The sequence below is a fragment of the Hippichthys cyanospilos genome, chromosome 7 (genome assembly GCF_059441005.1).
Source record: "Hippichthys cyanospilos isolate Australia breed blue-spotted pipefish chromosome 7, RoL_Hcya_1.0, whole genome shotgun sequence".
NCBI classification, from domain to species: Eukaryota; Metazoa; Chordata; class Actinopteri; order Syngnathiformes; family Syngnathidae; genus Hippichthys; species Hippichthys cyanospilos.
Genome location: NC_142375.1, coordinates 11,523,527 through 11,539,625, shown reverse-complemented (window position 1 = coordinate 11,539,625; position 16,099 = coordinate 11,523,527). Strand labels below are relative to the sequence as shown.

Genomic DNA, 16,099 nt, shown 5'->3' with positions numbered 1-16,099 from the left:
AAAGTAAAAAACCTGCCACAGTTTGGCTTTCGCCACAGATGCTTCTTATCAACTTGCTGTCGCTGAGCTTGTTATCTTACTTGTTAAGTGAAAGCACATGTGGCTAAAGCCAAACCAAGGCACGTTTTTTTTTTTTTTCGGGACCTGATTTTCCCATCTCTGCAAAGTTTCAAACTAGAAAGTTATCTCTGATCGCATCTCCATCCTCAACACGTTGGCCAAGAGCTGAGCATGCCCTCTTTCAGTATATCACAAGACCTATCAAGTTAGAATGCAAATGTATTACTGATACGGAGCTTGTTCAAAACCATACTTTTGATCATCACTACATTTGGAAATTGTGTTACCTGTGAGAGGGACTTTGGCTATTTCTTTAGCCACTTTGGTTTTGAGCATCTCATTTACATTGGCTTTGAAGGTGGGAAGGATTAATTTCTCTGCCACAGTGCCACCTTTTTTTATTTAGCTTCAAGTTCAGCAAAGTGGTAGCTATCTTTAAGGGTTCTCCTGTTTTTCTTTGCAGTTTTTCTCATAAAAGTTGCTCTCTTCGCCGTGTGCTCACACAGGCAAACAATATTCTCCACATGTTTGTTTTGAAGTGAAGAATATTCCATTTTGAGATAGAGTTTAAGCTTACTTGGGACCATAGCGCTGTTGGAGAGCTTTTCACCATATACCAAGCACAACGGAGTCGGTGCCGTTGCATTTCCGGTAAATCCAAATACAACATAGCTTTCGTTGTATTACCTCGAGGCAGAAACTTTGCTGGACGTCGCCATCTTTGCTTTCATTTGACCTCCACTCATACTAGGGCCTTCATCTGGGCCTGGATTTTTTCCAGGCTCCAGATTAGAGTCAGCAATTTTACTATTCAAAAAGTTATCCATCCCATTTACTGTTGTCCTGCTGTCCATGATCAACGCTATATGTTGCTTAATTGATTTGTCACTAGTTCACTTGTCTCCAAGCACAAGGTAATTAGCTTCTAGCAACTAGCTGCAGCTGCTGTCACCTACTGGTTTGGAAGAATATTACACGATTACTCTGCCAGGCCAGGAACATGCGGGCATACAAATAGGATCATTTCCTAGGGCACACCTGACAATATCTTCCGCGGCACACCGGTTAAAAAAAATCTATCTACAGTCTAGATGCATGCGCACCAACTGGTTAACCTCCTGGACAACGCTGTCTTTTGGTACGGAAATGCCAGTTTTCAAAACTAGCAAAGTTTTCAGGTTACTCTTTTTAATTGTAGAAAGGGTTCAAATAGCATCTCCTTTTGCTTGTTAGCATCTCAAGCAACAAATCACGCAGTTAGTTGAACTTTGTAAATTGTATTCATTAAACCGTCATAAAACCTCAATAAATCTACGAATAAATGACCATCCACTCTCATGCGTCTCGTATGTGACTATGATTACAGTGATGAAGTGGACATGCACATCTCTCACACACACATTTGTCATCCCGGATATATGCGTTCTGTATTGAACACAGTCATCTTTCAACATTCTGACAGCACGTCTGACATCATTCCAACCAGACAAATTGCTGCAGCTCACACCCACGCAAGCCCCTCTGGAGTGCGCCGCTTGCTCTCCACATGAAGTGTCACTCATTACCTCCAGCATGCTATACTTTTTGAGATTCACCATTGTCTACTCTTCTCCTAACAATCACTTTTTTTTTTTTTGCTAACGCTGTCTCTCCACTCTTCAGAAAAGATGCTGCAGCGATATGGCAGCCTGTCAGGGAAACTCCATATGATTGAGTTGGAGAAGCGCACAGCAGAACATGGATTGGGAATCCGCCTTGCAGGCAATAAGGATGGCTCCAGGGCCCGCATGAGCGTCTACGTTTCGGATATAGACCCTCAAGGACCTGCTGGCTTAGATGGACGAATACGAGTGGGAGATGAGTTACTAGAGGTAAGAAGGATAGTAGGATAAAAACAGAACACAAATATACTGGAATATCTTGGGTGGAACACACACCCCTTTCTCAGCTCTAATGCTCAAATTTCAGTATGGCTGACATTTTGCATAAACTGTCGTCATGGAAGGCATCAATCAGTCTTTTGTGATATGTTTTGACTAAAAACCAAAGAACAAGCAAAGCGCGTACATTATTCAAGCAACCTGACCTGACATGAGATTCTGAGGCTGTACATGATATGCAGACATCTCACATAATGTCATTTGTTAAGAAACCTAAAACAGCAACATTTGTAATCGGACAAAATCTGTGATTTGTAGACCCTTTAAGTGGATGTAGAGTCAAAAAATGGATGTCATTTCAGAGATGACAGCAAGTGGCAAAATGGCTGCCCCCTGAGTTGGCCAAAAATGGGCAGAATTTCCTGCTTAATTTATATTCCACAAACAAATACAATATTAATTAGAATGCCGACTTCAAGGGATGCATAGACTATTAATGAAAAGAAATCTTTCGACTTGCCTTCCCTTTTAAAGACCTGTTCACATCTCATATGAGGAGCAAAAATGGATACAGGATTTATGAAGGGAAAACGACCTCTTGAAGGATTGTGCCATTTGGAATTCTTAAAATGAGTGATGGAGGAACAGATCTGAGTTGGGCAGAGATGTGTTGGAAGGGAATGATTGACAGGAAACGAGAAGAAGATGACAGAAAGTAGATTCATGCGGTGATGGATGTTAAAAAGTACACCACTGCTTGTTTTGATTCACCCGATATAGATCAACGGTCAGATCTTGTATGGACGCAGTCATCAGAATGCCTCCACCATCATTGATAATGCACCTTCTCGAGTCAAGATCATTCTCATAAGGTGACCCCTCGGAAACCTTTTCCGATCGGCATACATTATAAATACCGGTGACCGTATTGGTACAGTTTGTTGTTTTCACAGAAATAAGACAGCGGCTGAAATGTCACGTAGCTGCTCCACAGCGCTGGGTGACAATCCTCCAAGCAACAAGATTGATCCGCAAGTTCTTAAAGAAATCTCTACAGATGTCCTGAAAGTCATTCCATCACAGGTATGGTTATGTAATCATTGCTCTTTAATGGATAATTCACATAAACTGTATATGCCATCTGCAATAGTAAAAAGTAGTTTTGTCTTTACTTAACACGATAACTTCATTATTTTTCATGTACATTTAATAACTTCCAAAACATCTATAAAAATAATAAAGCTTGCCGGCATGTTTATTCATGATGCATCGCAAGAGAACCATCAAATGTGTCATCGTTGGACGAGACTGCACAATGGTGTCACAATGGTATCGACGCACACAGCTACGCCAAGCAGAATGCATTAATACTTGAAAGGATGAAGCCATATCAATTCCAGCCAATGCCATGAAATAAGTTCCTCTTTTGATGTGAAAAATCCATCTTCAATGGAATGGCGAAGTAAAACGAGTAATAGAGAAAAAACAATTGGGACGATGTAGCAGAAAAAACTAAAGTACAGTTATTCTTTTTGAAATTGTAAATGTGCATTTGAGTTTAACATCAATTTAAACTTCTCTTTATCTAAATCATTATTTATTAATTAAACTGATGGCACATAGTGCCTTTTTCACTCAGATTAAGCTATAATTGCTAGTACAGGGACAGATGAAGTGAAACACCTCTTTGCCTATTAACACATGAATTACCATTTGGTAATTAGTCCTTGTCTTTTCCAGGATGAGCACTTTCCAAGATGAAATAGTCAGGGACTTTAAGGCAGCTCCTCTCTGAGGTCCCACATCAGTGACCTCAGACCTCACAAATGAACAAAGATTCCCACAGACACAACAGTCTTGTTGGAAGAAGCTTTTATTGCCATATCCATAATTTAACTTGCTGTAGGGTGTCCCAATACAATAATGAGTCATGTCAGTGTATAATGTAAAGGTTCTTCTGATGTGTATTCTCCCTTGCGATTTCTTTTCCTAATTCAACTTTATTAACCTTGAGTTTGTGGCTTCCATGCCCCACTTATGATGTCATCATACACTAATAAGCTTTCATGTTGAGCCCAAGGCTACAGCTATTGAGATATTTGGCCAGAGGGTGCCTGAATTTTAATCTCACTCCTGTGTGGCATGAATTCTCATTCATGTTACTTGTCTTCATTGCTTTAACTCTTGTTTGCAGGACAGCATGGGAAAGGCCGGGGACAGTGTCAAAGCATTGAATGACGAGCCCTTGGCCCAAGTGAATGCGGAGGAGGTACAACGCTTCTCTCATTGGAGGATTTCATCAACTGTTTTCAATTAACTTCAAAATAAAGTACTCTTCTTCTTATACTCTAACACCAGCCTACTGTCAAAGTGTCTGTCAGCTGCCCCGAGGCTACCTCATCTGCTTCATACGCCTCGTCAAAGTCTCATCAAGTAGCATCGCCCCTTCTGGACTCCTCCACCTCCGTGGCCCTCAGTGTGAAGCAAAGCGCTCCGAAGGAGCGTTCTGATTGGCGGGCATCCACTTCAGCGTCTGACCCTCTGCACTGTCCTGTGGTGGCTGGCAAAGAAACCACCATTGAGATTTTGAAAGGAAACGTGGGCCTGGGTCTCAGCATTGTTGGAGGATGTGACACTCTGCTGGTGAGAGGGATGATTAATAATTAAGATGACACCTCTTTTAAAGTGTTCCATTTTTCTCTTAAGTAAGAAACACTGAAGTCTGCTTCCAAACAGCGGAGATGACTGTATTTTTTACTATTATCCACTAGGGGTCAGTAATCATCCACGAGGTGAATGATGGAGGAGCGGCACAAAGAGATGGAAGGCTGCAGGCTGGAGATCAGATATTTGAGGTAAAACCGACACATTTTTTTTATAGATGCCTGACCCTGTTGAGGGCAAAACTCAGAAAGTATATAAAATTTTTGTCTGTTATGTCTTTTTAGAAATTTTAAATTGTCATTAGCTTTAATATGTGTACTGTTTTTACAATATTTTACAGTTTTTTTGTAGGGCAAAACGCTACAAAAAGTCTTAGTATTTTACACTGGCATCAATTCTTTGCGGCATCTGTCTCCCTTCGCTTCAGGTCAACGGTATCGACTTGAGGCAGGCCACTCACGATGAGGCCATTAGTGTGCTAAGACTCACCACCCAGCGAGTTCAACTGCGTGTCTTCAGGCACCAGGTGGCTTACAGGGAGGAAGACCTCTGGGATGTCTTCAGTCTTGTCCTGAGGCCTCATCCTGTCAAAGGCCTTGGTTTCACCACTGTGGGTAAAAGGTGAGCCTATCACTATCACAACTGTGGGTAAAAGGCGAGCCCATCACTATCACACTGGCTCAATCAACTTTAAACAATGTACAATATAATCTTCTATATCTGTATCTGTGATGGATCAATTAATTCAACACCATTCAAAAGGCAGGAATCTATATTGGAATATGAGATTTAATTTAATACATATTATGGAACAAATAGAGCTATCAAAAATCAATTAGTTACGATCATGTAATCTTTAATCTCTTACAATGTTGTCCATATGTTGATTAGATCCATTTTTGTGCATGGGCTTCTTCTGTTGTTGGGAGTTGAAAAACTAAAGTCAATCACACACTGAAGTGGGCACTGATTGGTTGTCATTGTGTTTGACTGAACATGATAAGCTCCTCTTGTGGGTGGGAAAGCAAGAATGAAGTTGTAAAAATGGAAGACCATGTGAGGGTTGTCATTCCAGTGAGTGGTAAATTTTAATTGAAAAAAAAAAATGCCCCGAAGTTACCTTTGAAAAAGGTAGTGATATACATTCTTTCTGAAAAAAAAGGAGCTTGCTTACCACAGAAGCAGCTCAAGTTTAGCATACCATATAAATGCAAAGCACCAAGCTGCAACTACAGCTGCAGCTAAATCTAGCAACAATCTTACTGATACACGAGCAATTTGTAAGCTCCTTCCCAAACTCAACCCAAGAACACCCTACATTTGAGCAATCTTATGTTAATTTCAAAATATTTGACGATTGACAAAATAAAGAAGCACCAATCATTTGAATTGTCCAAACTAAACCTTGCAGCCAGCACTTGGGACTCATCCTTTTTATTATTTTGTGAGATTTTTTTTTCATCTGCCACAAAAAAAGAAAACTCTGGTTGAGGGTTTTTCTCAGAATATTTAGGTTGGATTGAAAATAAATAGATCAATTAATGACAGATTTTACCATCACATTTTTTTAATCTTTTGACTGGGTTCGGTGCAATATGCATAAAGGCTATCATACACACTGGAAGGATACTAAATGGAATACATATTGTCATTAACGACCATACATTTCTATTCTGAAATGGCATTTCTTCATGATGGCTTGACAGGATTTCTCTGTCTGAAACAGTTTCTCAACTATGGCTGCATTTATTGATCCATGATGGCAGGTAGAGGAAGTTTTCATGTTGATTCTTTCAGTTGATTGATGGTGTTATTTTTTTTCATTTATGAGTTTCTCGATTGTCGCATGCAATGTGATGAATGATGGCTCTGACCCAAGAGCAGTATTGATAAAGGTGCCATCCTGTGGAACTGATCCATGTCTGTCAGTTTGTAGCCTCACATTCTCGTTTTTACGACTGTACTGACATCTGGCTTCCTTCATATTTATTAACAATTTATTTGAATTTGACCAAAGATGCCTGTGCTACATCTTTTTCGGTGATAACATTGTAAAAGAAGACAACAAATAAACTTAAGTATACTCTATTCACAACTCCAGATAACATGAATTTGTGTGGTGTGGGCTTGAGAAAAATGCAAAGTTTTTATTTATTTTTTTCCACCAATAGTTTACCTATCCTGTGAGCTCCAATTTCAGGTCTGACATTAAAGCAGAATGAAGTTTGTTTAGAGGAATGATCCAAACAGAAGATAAATCTGCTTGATAGCTATGTGATCATTTCTGCAGAGAGAATGCTTAAGTTAATAGTTTATACAAAAGTATGCAAACCCTTTGGAATGGCCTGGATTTGTGATCTTGATAAAAATAGATAACCGCAGTCTACATCAACTAACACCACACAAAAAAATATACCTTTTTTAATTTTATTTCCAGACATGTACAGTTGTGCTGATAAGTTTGCATACCCCTATGGTAAGTAAACTTATGACCACAATTGCATGCACCACGTGAGACGGAAAAGAAGAAGAGGGTGATGCAACAGGTCAACGCCCCAAAAGATAGAAGCAAATTAAGGACTGAATGGCTTCAACAGAAGAAAATACTTCTTCTGAAGTGGCCTAGTCAGAGTTCTGACCTCAAACAGATTGAGATATTGCAGCATGACCTCAAGAAAGTGATTCACATTAGACAGCTGAAGAATATTGCGCAAGGTCACAAGCAATGATCCACAATTCCTCCTGACCATTTCACTGGTATGATCTGCAATGGCAGGATGTTTTTGTTGTCCAAACTGAGACTAACCAATTATTTAATACAAAGGATTAGTCTTTTTTGTGTGACATTTACATGTTGTGTTTAGTAAAAAAGGATGGCAAGATTTTTTCATTTAATAAAACAATGTTGGTCTTTTTTATTACTTTATTGCACATGACATTTAAATCCATGTAGTTCCAAGTTGTTTGCATACTTTCTTTTATATCATTTGTAATATATATGCTATTATTCGGACTCCCAGTGAGGTTTTGTGTCACAATGTCAGATCAATACCACTCCAAATCCAAAGCTCACTTTATATATATATATATATATATATATATATATATATATATATATATATATATATATATATATATATATATATATATATATATATATATATATATATATATATATATATATATATATATATATATGTATGTATGTATGTATACTGTAGACATAATGAAATCACACAGTTGCAGCATCCTCTAATAATCTTTGTAGCAGTTAGAAAGGCAATTTGTAGCGACACTGCATGGCTGACTTGTGATAAATTATTCTTGATGAGTGGTAATATTTTATGGTGTTTCATGTTCTATAAGTGTGACGTTATGCAAAACAGTTCGCTTTCAGGTCCCATCTTGTATTCTCGTTACGTGCGACAGCCACAGCTTTGACCTCTGCTTTCTTCCAACAGTAATGACACCGGCGTCTTTGTGTCAGATATCATCAAAGGAGGCGTAACGGATTTGGATGGCAGGTTGTTGCTAGGTGACCAGATTCTGTCAATCAACGGGGAGGACGTTCGAGCAGAATCACAAGACCTTGCAGAGAGGCTTCTGCAGGTAAGGCAAATTTCAACTTGCACACGTCTTTACTCCAATGTCACAACAAAACTTTTTGGGTGCATCCTTTTATGTAACAGGATTGCAGTGGCGTGTTCCACCTGGAGGTGGCTCGTTTTAAAGCTGGCCTGCAGTACCCAGAGGGAAACCAGGTAAACGGTTCGCATACACAACTTTCTCCGAAGATACTCATTGAATGAAATCGCTTTTCTTTTATTGCGTGATGGTTGAAGGCCTTCACACATAGGCCGTTCTACAATTTCAAATTCAGCTTTATTATAAATACAGTATGTTATTATATAAGTTAAAGTATTAACTATGAAGATGAAAATACATTTTATAAAGTGTTAAAAAATGCTTTTGATGGACTCAGTTCTGCTTCCTTTGGAAGTTAAACTCTGCCAACTTGCAACCAAATTTTGAAAAGAGCAGACAATGTCCGTCTGCATGGTTTTACTCTTAAAAAGTTGCTAGTTCAACTCACCTTGGAATGGGAATCTCAACATGATAAAAAAAAAATGTACACACAAAGAATACCTTATTCACCGTCCCATCCAAAAAATCCCCTACAAGTCATTTTCTACATTAGTCGCACCTTCCTCAACATTACTTGACCAATTCAAACCATTACAACTTGACCATGTCCACATCATTCAAGCTGTATGAGTCATTATTCATAGTCACAAAATTCACACTTTCTAAATCCCCAAATTAAAAATTATGTTTTTTGCATATTCTACATATTCTCCGTACTGTATTTTCACATACAGTATATTGATGATTCAGAACCATTCCAACTTCAGCATATTTAACTAATTCATGCTCATGCTACTCCACATCATTAGAACTAATTCCACATCGTTCCACATGCTTTGATGTTCTTTTGCGTTTTTGATTTTTTTCAACCTATCAGCCTTCACAAAATTGTTTTATCTAGTTAAGGGTAGGTGTTAATCAACTTTGTAATTTGAAACATGCCTATGTATTCATTATCCTCATGCGATATTTTAACAATACCTATTACTTTGTGAATGCAGGAGTACTTTAAGTTGTGTTTTATCCAGAGTGAAGACTCAGACCGTTCCTTCCTGACACACTCAAGTGTCTTCAATGCCTCTCTTGGCCAACAGAGGGCAACAGAGCACAGAACAGGGAGCCATGGTGTGTTGTCAGATTTTCTATTTTCAGATACTACATACTTGTATGGTAAAAATTTCTTTGAGGGGTTTACTCCAAAAAATTCAGGCGCACACTGATAACTTTGCTCATGTTCTGCTCCAATAGCATTTGAAGACTTCCCCGACTACAGAAAAGTGTTTATTAAAAAGGTTAGCGACTCTTTGAATACATTATTTGCATGCTCTCCATAGGGTGGCAAATGTTGGGTCTTTTGAATGTACAGTATAAGAGTATATTAGAGTCATATAATGTACTCAATTAAATGATTCCAACATTATGCGCATAATGTGTGTGTGGCATCATCACAGGGTCCACGTGACTCCCTCGGCATCACTTTAGCAGGAGGTGTGGGCAGTCCCCATGGCAACGTACCTCTTTTTATTGCAACCATGGATACCAGTGGATCAGCTGCCAAAACACAGCAATTAAAGGTGTGTGTATTTCTGTGCCTTTGCACACGCGTGTCAAAAGTACATAGCGGGATAGGCATCTGTCATTTCCATGGCGACGTATCTGCCATCTTTATTTCTCACAAGACCTGCTCATCATACATATTTATCAGACTATTGACTGATATTCCAAACAACACTAGATGTATTCACAGTTGAAAAATTGCTCGAAGGAAACTGTTAAAATAGTTTAAATGTAGTAAAATGTCCTGACAAAAACGGAAGGGACCAATTTATTCACCTATTGTATACTGTTTTTTCATCAGCTAGGAGACAGAATCCTGAGTATAAACGACGTGTCGATGGAGGGAATGACTCACATCCAGGCTGGAGCCTTGCTTAAGAATGCCATCGGCGCTGTCACCCTGCAGGTAATGTCACACTTTATTGAGCCACAATGTCAAAACATGTTGGAGTAACCAACATGATAACATATTTTTTGATGAGGATAGAATTGAGTAACTCCATAAATTTTCAGTAGGCTTTATTACGTGGGTGATTGATACGACTGACTTAAAATGACTTTTACTTCACACATGTGCGTTATCAATAGATACTAGCTTGAATATCTTGAACTGTTCATGCGTTGGGGACCATTTGAATTTGAAGGTGTTTCCAGGCTTTTGAATGCTTCTCTATAATCTATTTGCAAATGAAAGCAAGAACCATTGAAACTTTAAGAAAGGCAAAGGGTCAAATTCATGAATATTGCAGTAACCATGCAACTGATACTTCCCTTGACATCCAGTCTGATAAAAGTGTGTGCGATAAGCTTTGCCATTCAGCATCATTCCTCCCTTGATGCCAGCCTACTATTGAGGCTCATTTGCCTGAATTCCCTAGAAAAAGTTCATAAAGTACAAGCCTGGGAATTTGTCCAAAATGGCATTTTTCTTTCTGTTTAATTTCGGGTATCCTTGGCGCATTTTGTGTGTCCTTTTATGCTCACCTAATTTTGTGCGACTCTGTAAATCCGATGTGAGCGACTACAACTTTCTGGAGGCAAATGTGTTCTGTGTGAACAGCTCCTTCCGTCTATATGTGTTTGCAAATATTTGTGAGTTTTTGATCATGATGGGCAGATGAAGCTTCATGAAGCACTTGTGACATTTTTTTGACACCTCTAGATAGCACGTTAAAGATACTGTGGAAATTTGAAAAGCAATATCATCGCACACAAGCCCTTATAATTGAATCAAGTGCATCACCAAGCAAACTACAAAAAAAATATCAAGTGCTTCATGAGGTTCCCTTTTCCCCATCTTTGGACATATTGAGGCCTCTAAAACGGTGCTTGAAATGCCAGGCCAATAACAACAAGTAGCAAGTCCAAGATAGCCTTTTCACCACGAGGCGCACGGGCCCTAATGCAGTAAATGTAAATAAAGAGAAACCTTTTGTGTTTATAATGTAGGTGGCAGCTGGACGCAACCCGCAGGATCCCAGAGTTGTACATGAGCGACCATCAGGCCAGCCCAGTAGTCTGCAGTGCTTTCACAACAACCTCTGGTAGGAAGATTGTTTCTACAGTTACGCTTTTGTAGAGAATTGATATCCCATTCCTTAAATATATGTTATGACTTGTTTGTGTGTAGAGCTTAAGAGAACCAAAGTATGAACGCGGTACGTAGTATGTTTTCCATTGTATGCCCGCAGCCCTCGGACATACAAGACTGTCAGTCTGGATCGAGGCTCCTCGGGCCTGGGCTTCAGCATTGTGGGTGGCTTCGGAAGCCCACACGGCGACCTGCCAATCTACATCAAAACTATCTTTAACAAGGTGGTCAGACAGTTCATGTACACACATGATGAAGCATTAGCATCACGCTTATCCAGCCTATTTTTTAGAAATGCCAACCGTTTGGGCCTAATTGTTGTTGTTGTTGTTGTTGTTGTCAGAACAATCTAACCCCCATTTTAAAATACGCATGATTGTATTAGATTAGTTTTTAATCACAATGAAAGCGGAAAGAAATCACTAATTTGGTTGTACACCCATGCAATGACGATGAGATTTCTATTCCATTCTGCTCTATTGTAATTCCATACCCTTGAACGCTTGAATGAAATAATACTTGGGAGGCCTGATGAAATTCCTTATGATTAGCACTAATAATATTCATTTTAGGCAATTACTCACGGACACAGCGTGTAGCGTGTGACGTCATTGTGCTCCGCAGGGAGCGGCCATTGAGGATGGAAGGTTAAAACGAGGCGATCAGATCATCGCCGTGAATGGGCACTGTCTGGAGGGGGTGACGCATGCCGAAGCTGTGGACCTCCTTAAGAAGACCAAAGGAACTGTGATTCTCACTGTCCTATCATGAGTTCCTCCTGACATTTTAGCAAAGTCCATAATTCATGTAGAACAGCCATGTCATCAGATTTAAATACTGTACCTTGTAATCTTGAAAAAAGAACCTGGATAATCTACCTCTTTCACATCTAGCAGAGTCTGTGTATTTTAAATGTACCCCAAAACGCCAATGTCAAATTTATAATTGTATATACATTCATTATATGATTATTCAATTAATGCCCCATCTAATATATTACGACACAGACTTCAGTATTATGATGGTGAAGTCTTTGATTATGAACAGTTTTTGTATTAACAAAAAAATAAAAACTAAGTTCATCCATCCATTCATTATCCGTAGCCGCATATGCTCACTAGGGTCGCCAGTCTTTGCTATTAAAACAGCACTCACGTGATCTTCAATTTAAGTAAGAGCGCTTTTAGTTTTGGGTGAGGTCCATCACAGAATGTCCAAGTTCTCGAATGTTATTTCCCTACATCTGAAATGTTTGCCAAGTGCTTTATGCCAATATTTTCTATGGCATCAAGGTGTAAGGACAGTTGTGTTACAAAGATAAATATGTTATGTGTTATTTATTGATAGTAATGGCCAATGAGCAACGCTAACACCTGATTTTATGCATATTTAGTGTTCATGCTAAATTTGTTTTGTTTGGTATTATTGCGCAGTGTGTATCATTTAATGATGAGTGATTGTTTTGTAACAACCGTTTTTATTATTTTCTGAGTTCATGAGCGTCATCGACACGCATGACTCAGAGTTCTCCAACAATTCAACATGTATAAGTGGTCTTATTAAATGATCTTTTGTTCGTAAACTGCTTCATCTGTTGCACACCTTTGTGTCGTGAGAAACAGTTTTGTTACGATTTTAAATTGCAGTGCAGTGGGTAATTGCTTAGCCATTTGTTTTTTTTCTTCCTCGCACTAGAAAAATATCAACCAAACACATAGGGTTTTTTTTTTTTCACGCCTCAAGGTCAAATATGTGACTAACAATTCATGTTCATTGTTGTGCTTTGTTTTGTTGGTTGTTTTTTCAAACTAAGTTGGCTTTAATAGATAGATTGACAGTCTTGATTTCCTACCTCAACTCTGGACTTGGACTAGCCATTGATGCACACATTGACTTGTAAAGGTCACCCTTTAATTCTCAAGGTCAAATGTGTTAAAAGTAAACAAAACAAAACGTTTAAACCAGTTACCAAAACCTTTGTGAGAGAATGAAACATTTCAAAAGCTTAGACACATGTTCATTTGTTATTCAGAAAAAATATGCATGAATACAAGCACTATAGATTAAAAATGGCTGGAATGGATTTGTTAGGTTCACCTGCTTATCTTTTCTGAATGAGAAGGCATTTTAGGTGCCACAAGAAAGCCTTTCTGAGCCTCAACTTTAAACAGATGTTGACAAGAGCAAGTCACAGAAATATAAAATAGGCCAAGTGAACCTGGGCTGAATGTTTTTTTTTTTTTTTTTAATTGCACAGAACTTTACATTTAATTACTGGAGTTGCTGGTGACAACTTGACATGCAATCCATTTGCACACAAATGTCTCATTTAGGAAGCAGAAAGCACCAGGGAGATTCTGTCTGGAGCTCTCTGCATTCATCAACACCATCTGCTTGCCTCGGCTGTTTTATTGAAAGGCAGCCATGACAGTCTGCTTCATCCCTCTCCACATGAACAATTGACTATGAAGAGCCTTTTAAAGGGAATGAATGCCAACATGCTTTATGCATTTAAATGTGGTATTATTTGATGCGTTAGAAAGACTCCCAAGACCAAAATTGGGAAAGAATATTGTGTGTATGTCTGAAGTATCGCATGCAATTTTGATTATGTTTAGTCATGTCCATCCAAATCTTTCCTCCAGTCATTAGACAACTATTTATGATGGATAGACTAGCAGAGCACAAACAACAGATTCATTTGATGCCTTTTAAGCCCCATGGCTTTTCAGTTCTCAGAAACTGTCTGCTGTCTCACTGTCTCATAGCGATGCATTTTTTTCTCACAAGACCTCTACTGATATGAAGGTTGAGCTCATGTGACTCACATTCGTATGTTCAAGAATGCATACAATGGGAGGTGGCTACAGCTGTGATATACTTGCGCTCACATTGCATCCTGCAGCAGAAAAGTTCTTCACCCCCCCAACCTTACCACACTTTCCACACTTAAACTTATAAATATAAATGATGTTTGGCCCATTAGCGTTTTAATTTCTTATAAAACATAAGTTTTACGGAAGCAACATTTCTACCTGGAAGTGAAACGTCTTGTTTACTGAAGCAGCAGCTCTCACCCTGTAGCTGCCTCGCCTCCTTCATGATGACATCATTCAATACCGGCCAGCCACAAAATATCCATCCATCATCTTGAATGCTTATCTTTACAAAGAATCACGGAGCGCTGCAGCCTACCCCAGCTAAAGGAGTGAAAACAGGCGTTTTACTGACATTCAAACGCAGTAAATGAAACGTTGCTTTTTATTTGACCATATCAGTGCAAAATCTCTCCTTGTCAACCCCGGGACAAAGCGAAAGTATAAGACGTGGACAAGGTCAGTGTTTATTTACTCTTGTACGGGTCACATGAAGTCTTACTGTGGTCATCAGTTCTCTTGCACGTCATGTTTATCTGCTCGGGCGGGGTCGTAGCTGAGAGTGCAGAATGAGCAAGGAATGCTCTGAAATGAAGGAAACTATGAGTTTAGGGTAAGGAATCAACATTGTACCATGGTTAACATCTCTAAAAAGTTGAATTATGATACATGCTGGAAAGTCATTGTACTTGATTAAACAGCATTAAGAATCTGAGAGTCAAATTATTTTACCTGCATCTGTAAAGAGATTAATTTTATCCTTTCATTGATTGTCCTATGACATAACTCTGCATCTATATTTAAGATATTTGTGTGAGCCTTTGGTCATGTCCCTTTTAGATGTGACTGATTACTTAGTTTTTGAAGTTGTTGTCATGTTGTAGTTTACATTATTTAATGCTACTATTTTTTCACTTTATTGTGTTTTGAAATATTCTATTAGTATCAGGGAATTTTAATTTGTTTTAAGATCATTCTGCAAAAAAAAAAATCAGCACTCTCATATGATCAAACTAGGAGTCAAAGTTTATTACAGGAAATATATTAATTTATTAACATATTGTATGTATTGGTATGACATGTTGCAGACATATGTGAGAAATTTTGCATGACATATATGGAGACTGTTGGTCTGCATATAGTCCAAATGAAAATTAATTGAAAATGGTCATGTTCTTTATAAAATATGATACATTATACAACTTGGTTTGAACTTGGCACTAAAATGGCTTAATTACACATGTTTCATTCTTGTTTAGAATATTAATATGCAAGAAAAAATATGAGGTGAACAAGTGAACTTATTAATTTGAATTTTACACTCGGTTCCCCCATATAACAACATCCTGAATGTTGCACCTAGGTAGTAGTACCATTAATAATGTGCTATGACCACACGAGGGCAGTGTTTGCGCTCTTTCAGTGAGATGGAACTGGCTGTGCTTCCCCATGACACATTATACAGAATCTGTTGAAACAAAATTTCGTCTAAATGCTCTGATTTGCCTCAGGCCTAACAAGCAATTTAGTGCCTGCAGCTTTATCTCGTATTCACTTACGGACTGTGTTCATACAGAGTACATCCTATTACTCAATTAAGTGTCATTTGGTCACCGTGCAGTCATTTTAAATTAGCTGCTCATAACAGAAAAAATACAGGCTACAGTATTTGCATTGTTTTTTTTTTCTTTCTCTCCTTCTCCCTCTCCCTCTCTCTCTTTCTGTCTCTCTCGTTCTTTTTTTAAGCTAGATTAGACCAGAAACTTGCGGTTTTTAGATACACAGCACATATGGCGCACAGAACATTCTTGCAGCTGTCAACACCA

The 16,099-nt window shown here is 38.5% G+C and overlaps 1 protein-coding gene across 2 annotated transcripts in view; it reads left to right on the top strand.

Annotated features, from left to right (window-relative positions):
• The window catches only part of LOC148421061 (multiple PDZ domain protein), a 52,358-nt gene extending 39,379 nt beyond the window's left edge, over positions 1-12,979 (top strand). For both annotated transcript variants that reach the window (XM_088419460.1, XM_088419459.1), the window contains 16 exons: positions 1,723-1,931; positions 2,721-2,812; positions 2,894-3,023; positions 4,135-4,209; positions 4,299-4,583; positions 4,712-4,795; positions 5,032-5,225; positions 8,066-8,213; positions 8,294-8,365; positions 9,251-9,374; positions 9,498-9,541; positions 9,701-9,823; positions 10,108-10,212; positions 11,256-11,350; positions 11,498-11,621; positions 12,022-12,979. In XM_088419460.1, the coding sequence (XP_088275586.1) occupies positions 1,723-1,931; positions 2,721-2,812; positions 2,894-3,023; positions 4,135-4,209; positions 4,299-4,583; positions 4,712-4,795; positions 5,032-5,225; positions 8,066-8,213; positions 8,294-8,365; positions 9,251-9,374; positions 9,498-9,541; positions 9,701-9,823; positions 10,108-10,212; positions 11,256-11,350; positions 11,498-11,621; positions 12,022-12,168 (2,051 nt within the window). In that variant the 3' untranslated portion in view covers positions 12,169-12,979. The remainder of the gene's footprint in view (positions 1-1,722; positions 1,932-2,720; positions 2,813-2,893; positions 3,024-4,134; positions 4,210-4,298; positions 4,584-4,711; positions 4,796-5,031; positions 5,226-8,065; positions 8,214-8,293; positions 8,366-9,250; positions 9,375-9,497; positions 9,542-9,700; positions 9,824-10,107; positions 10,213-11,255; positions 11,351-11,497; positions 11,622-12,021) is intronic.
• Positions 12,980-16,099: the final 3,120 nt, after the last annotated feature.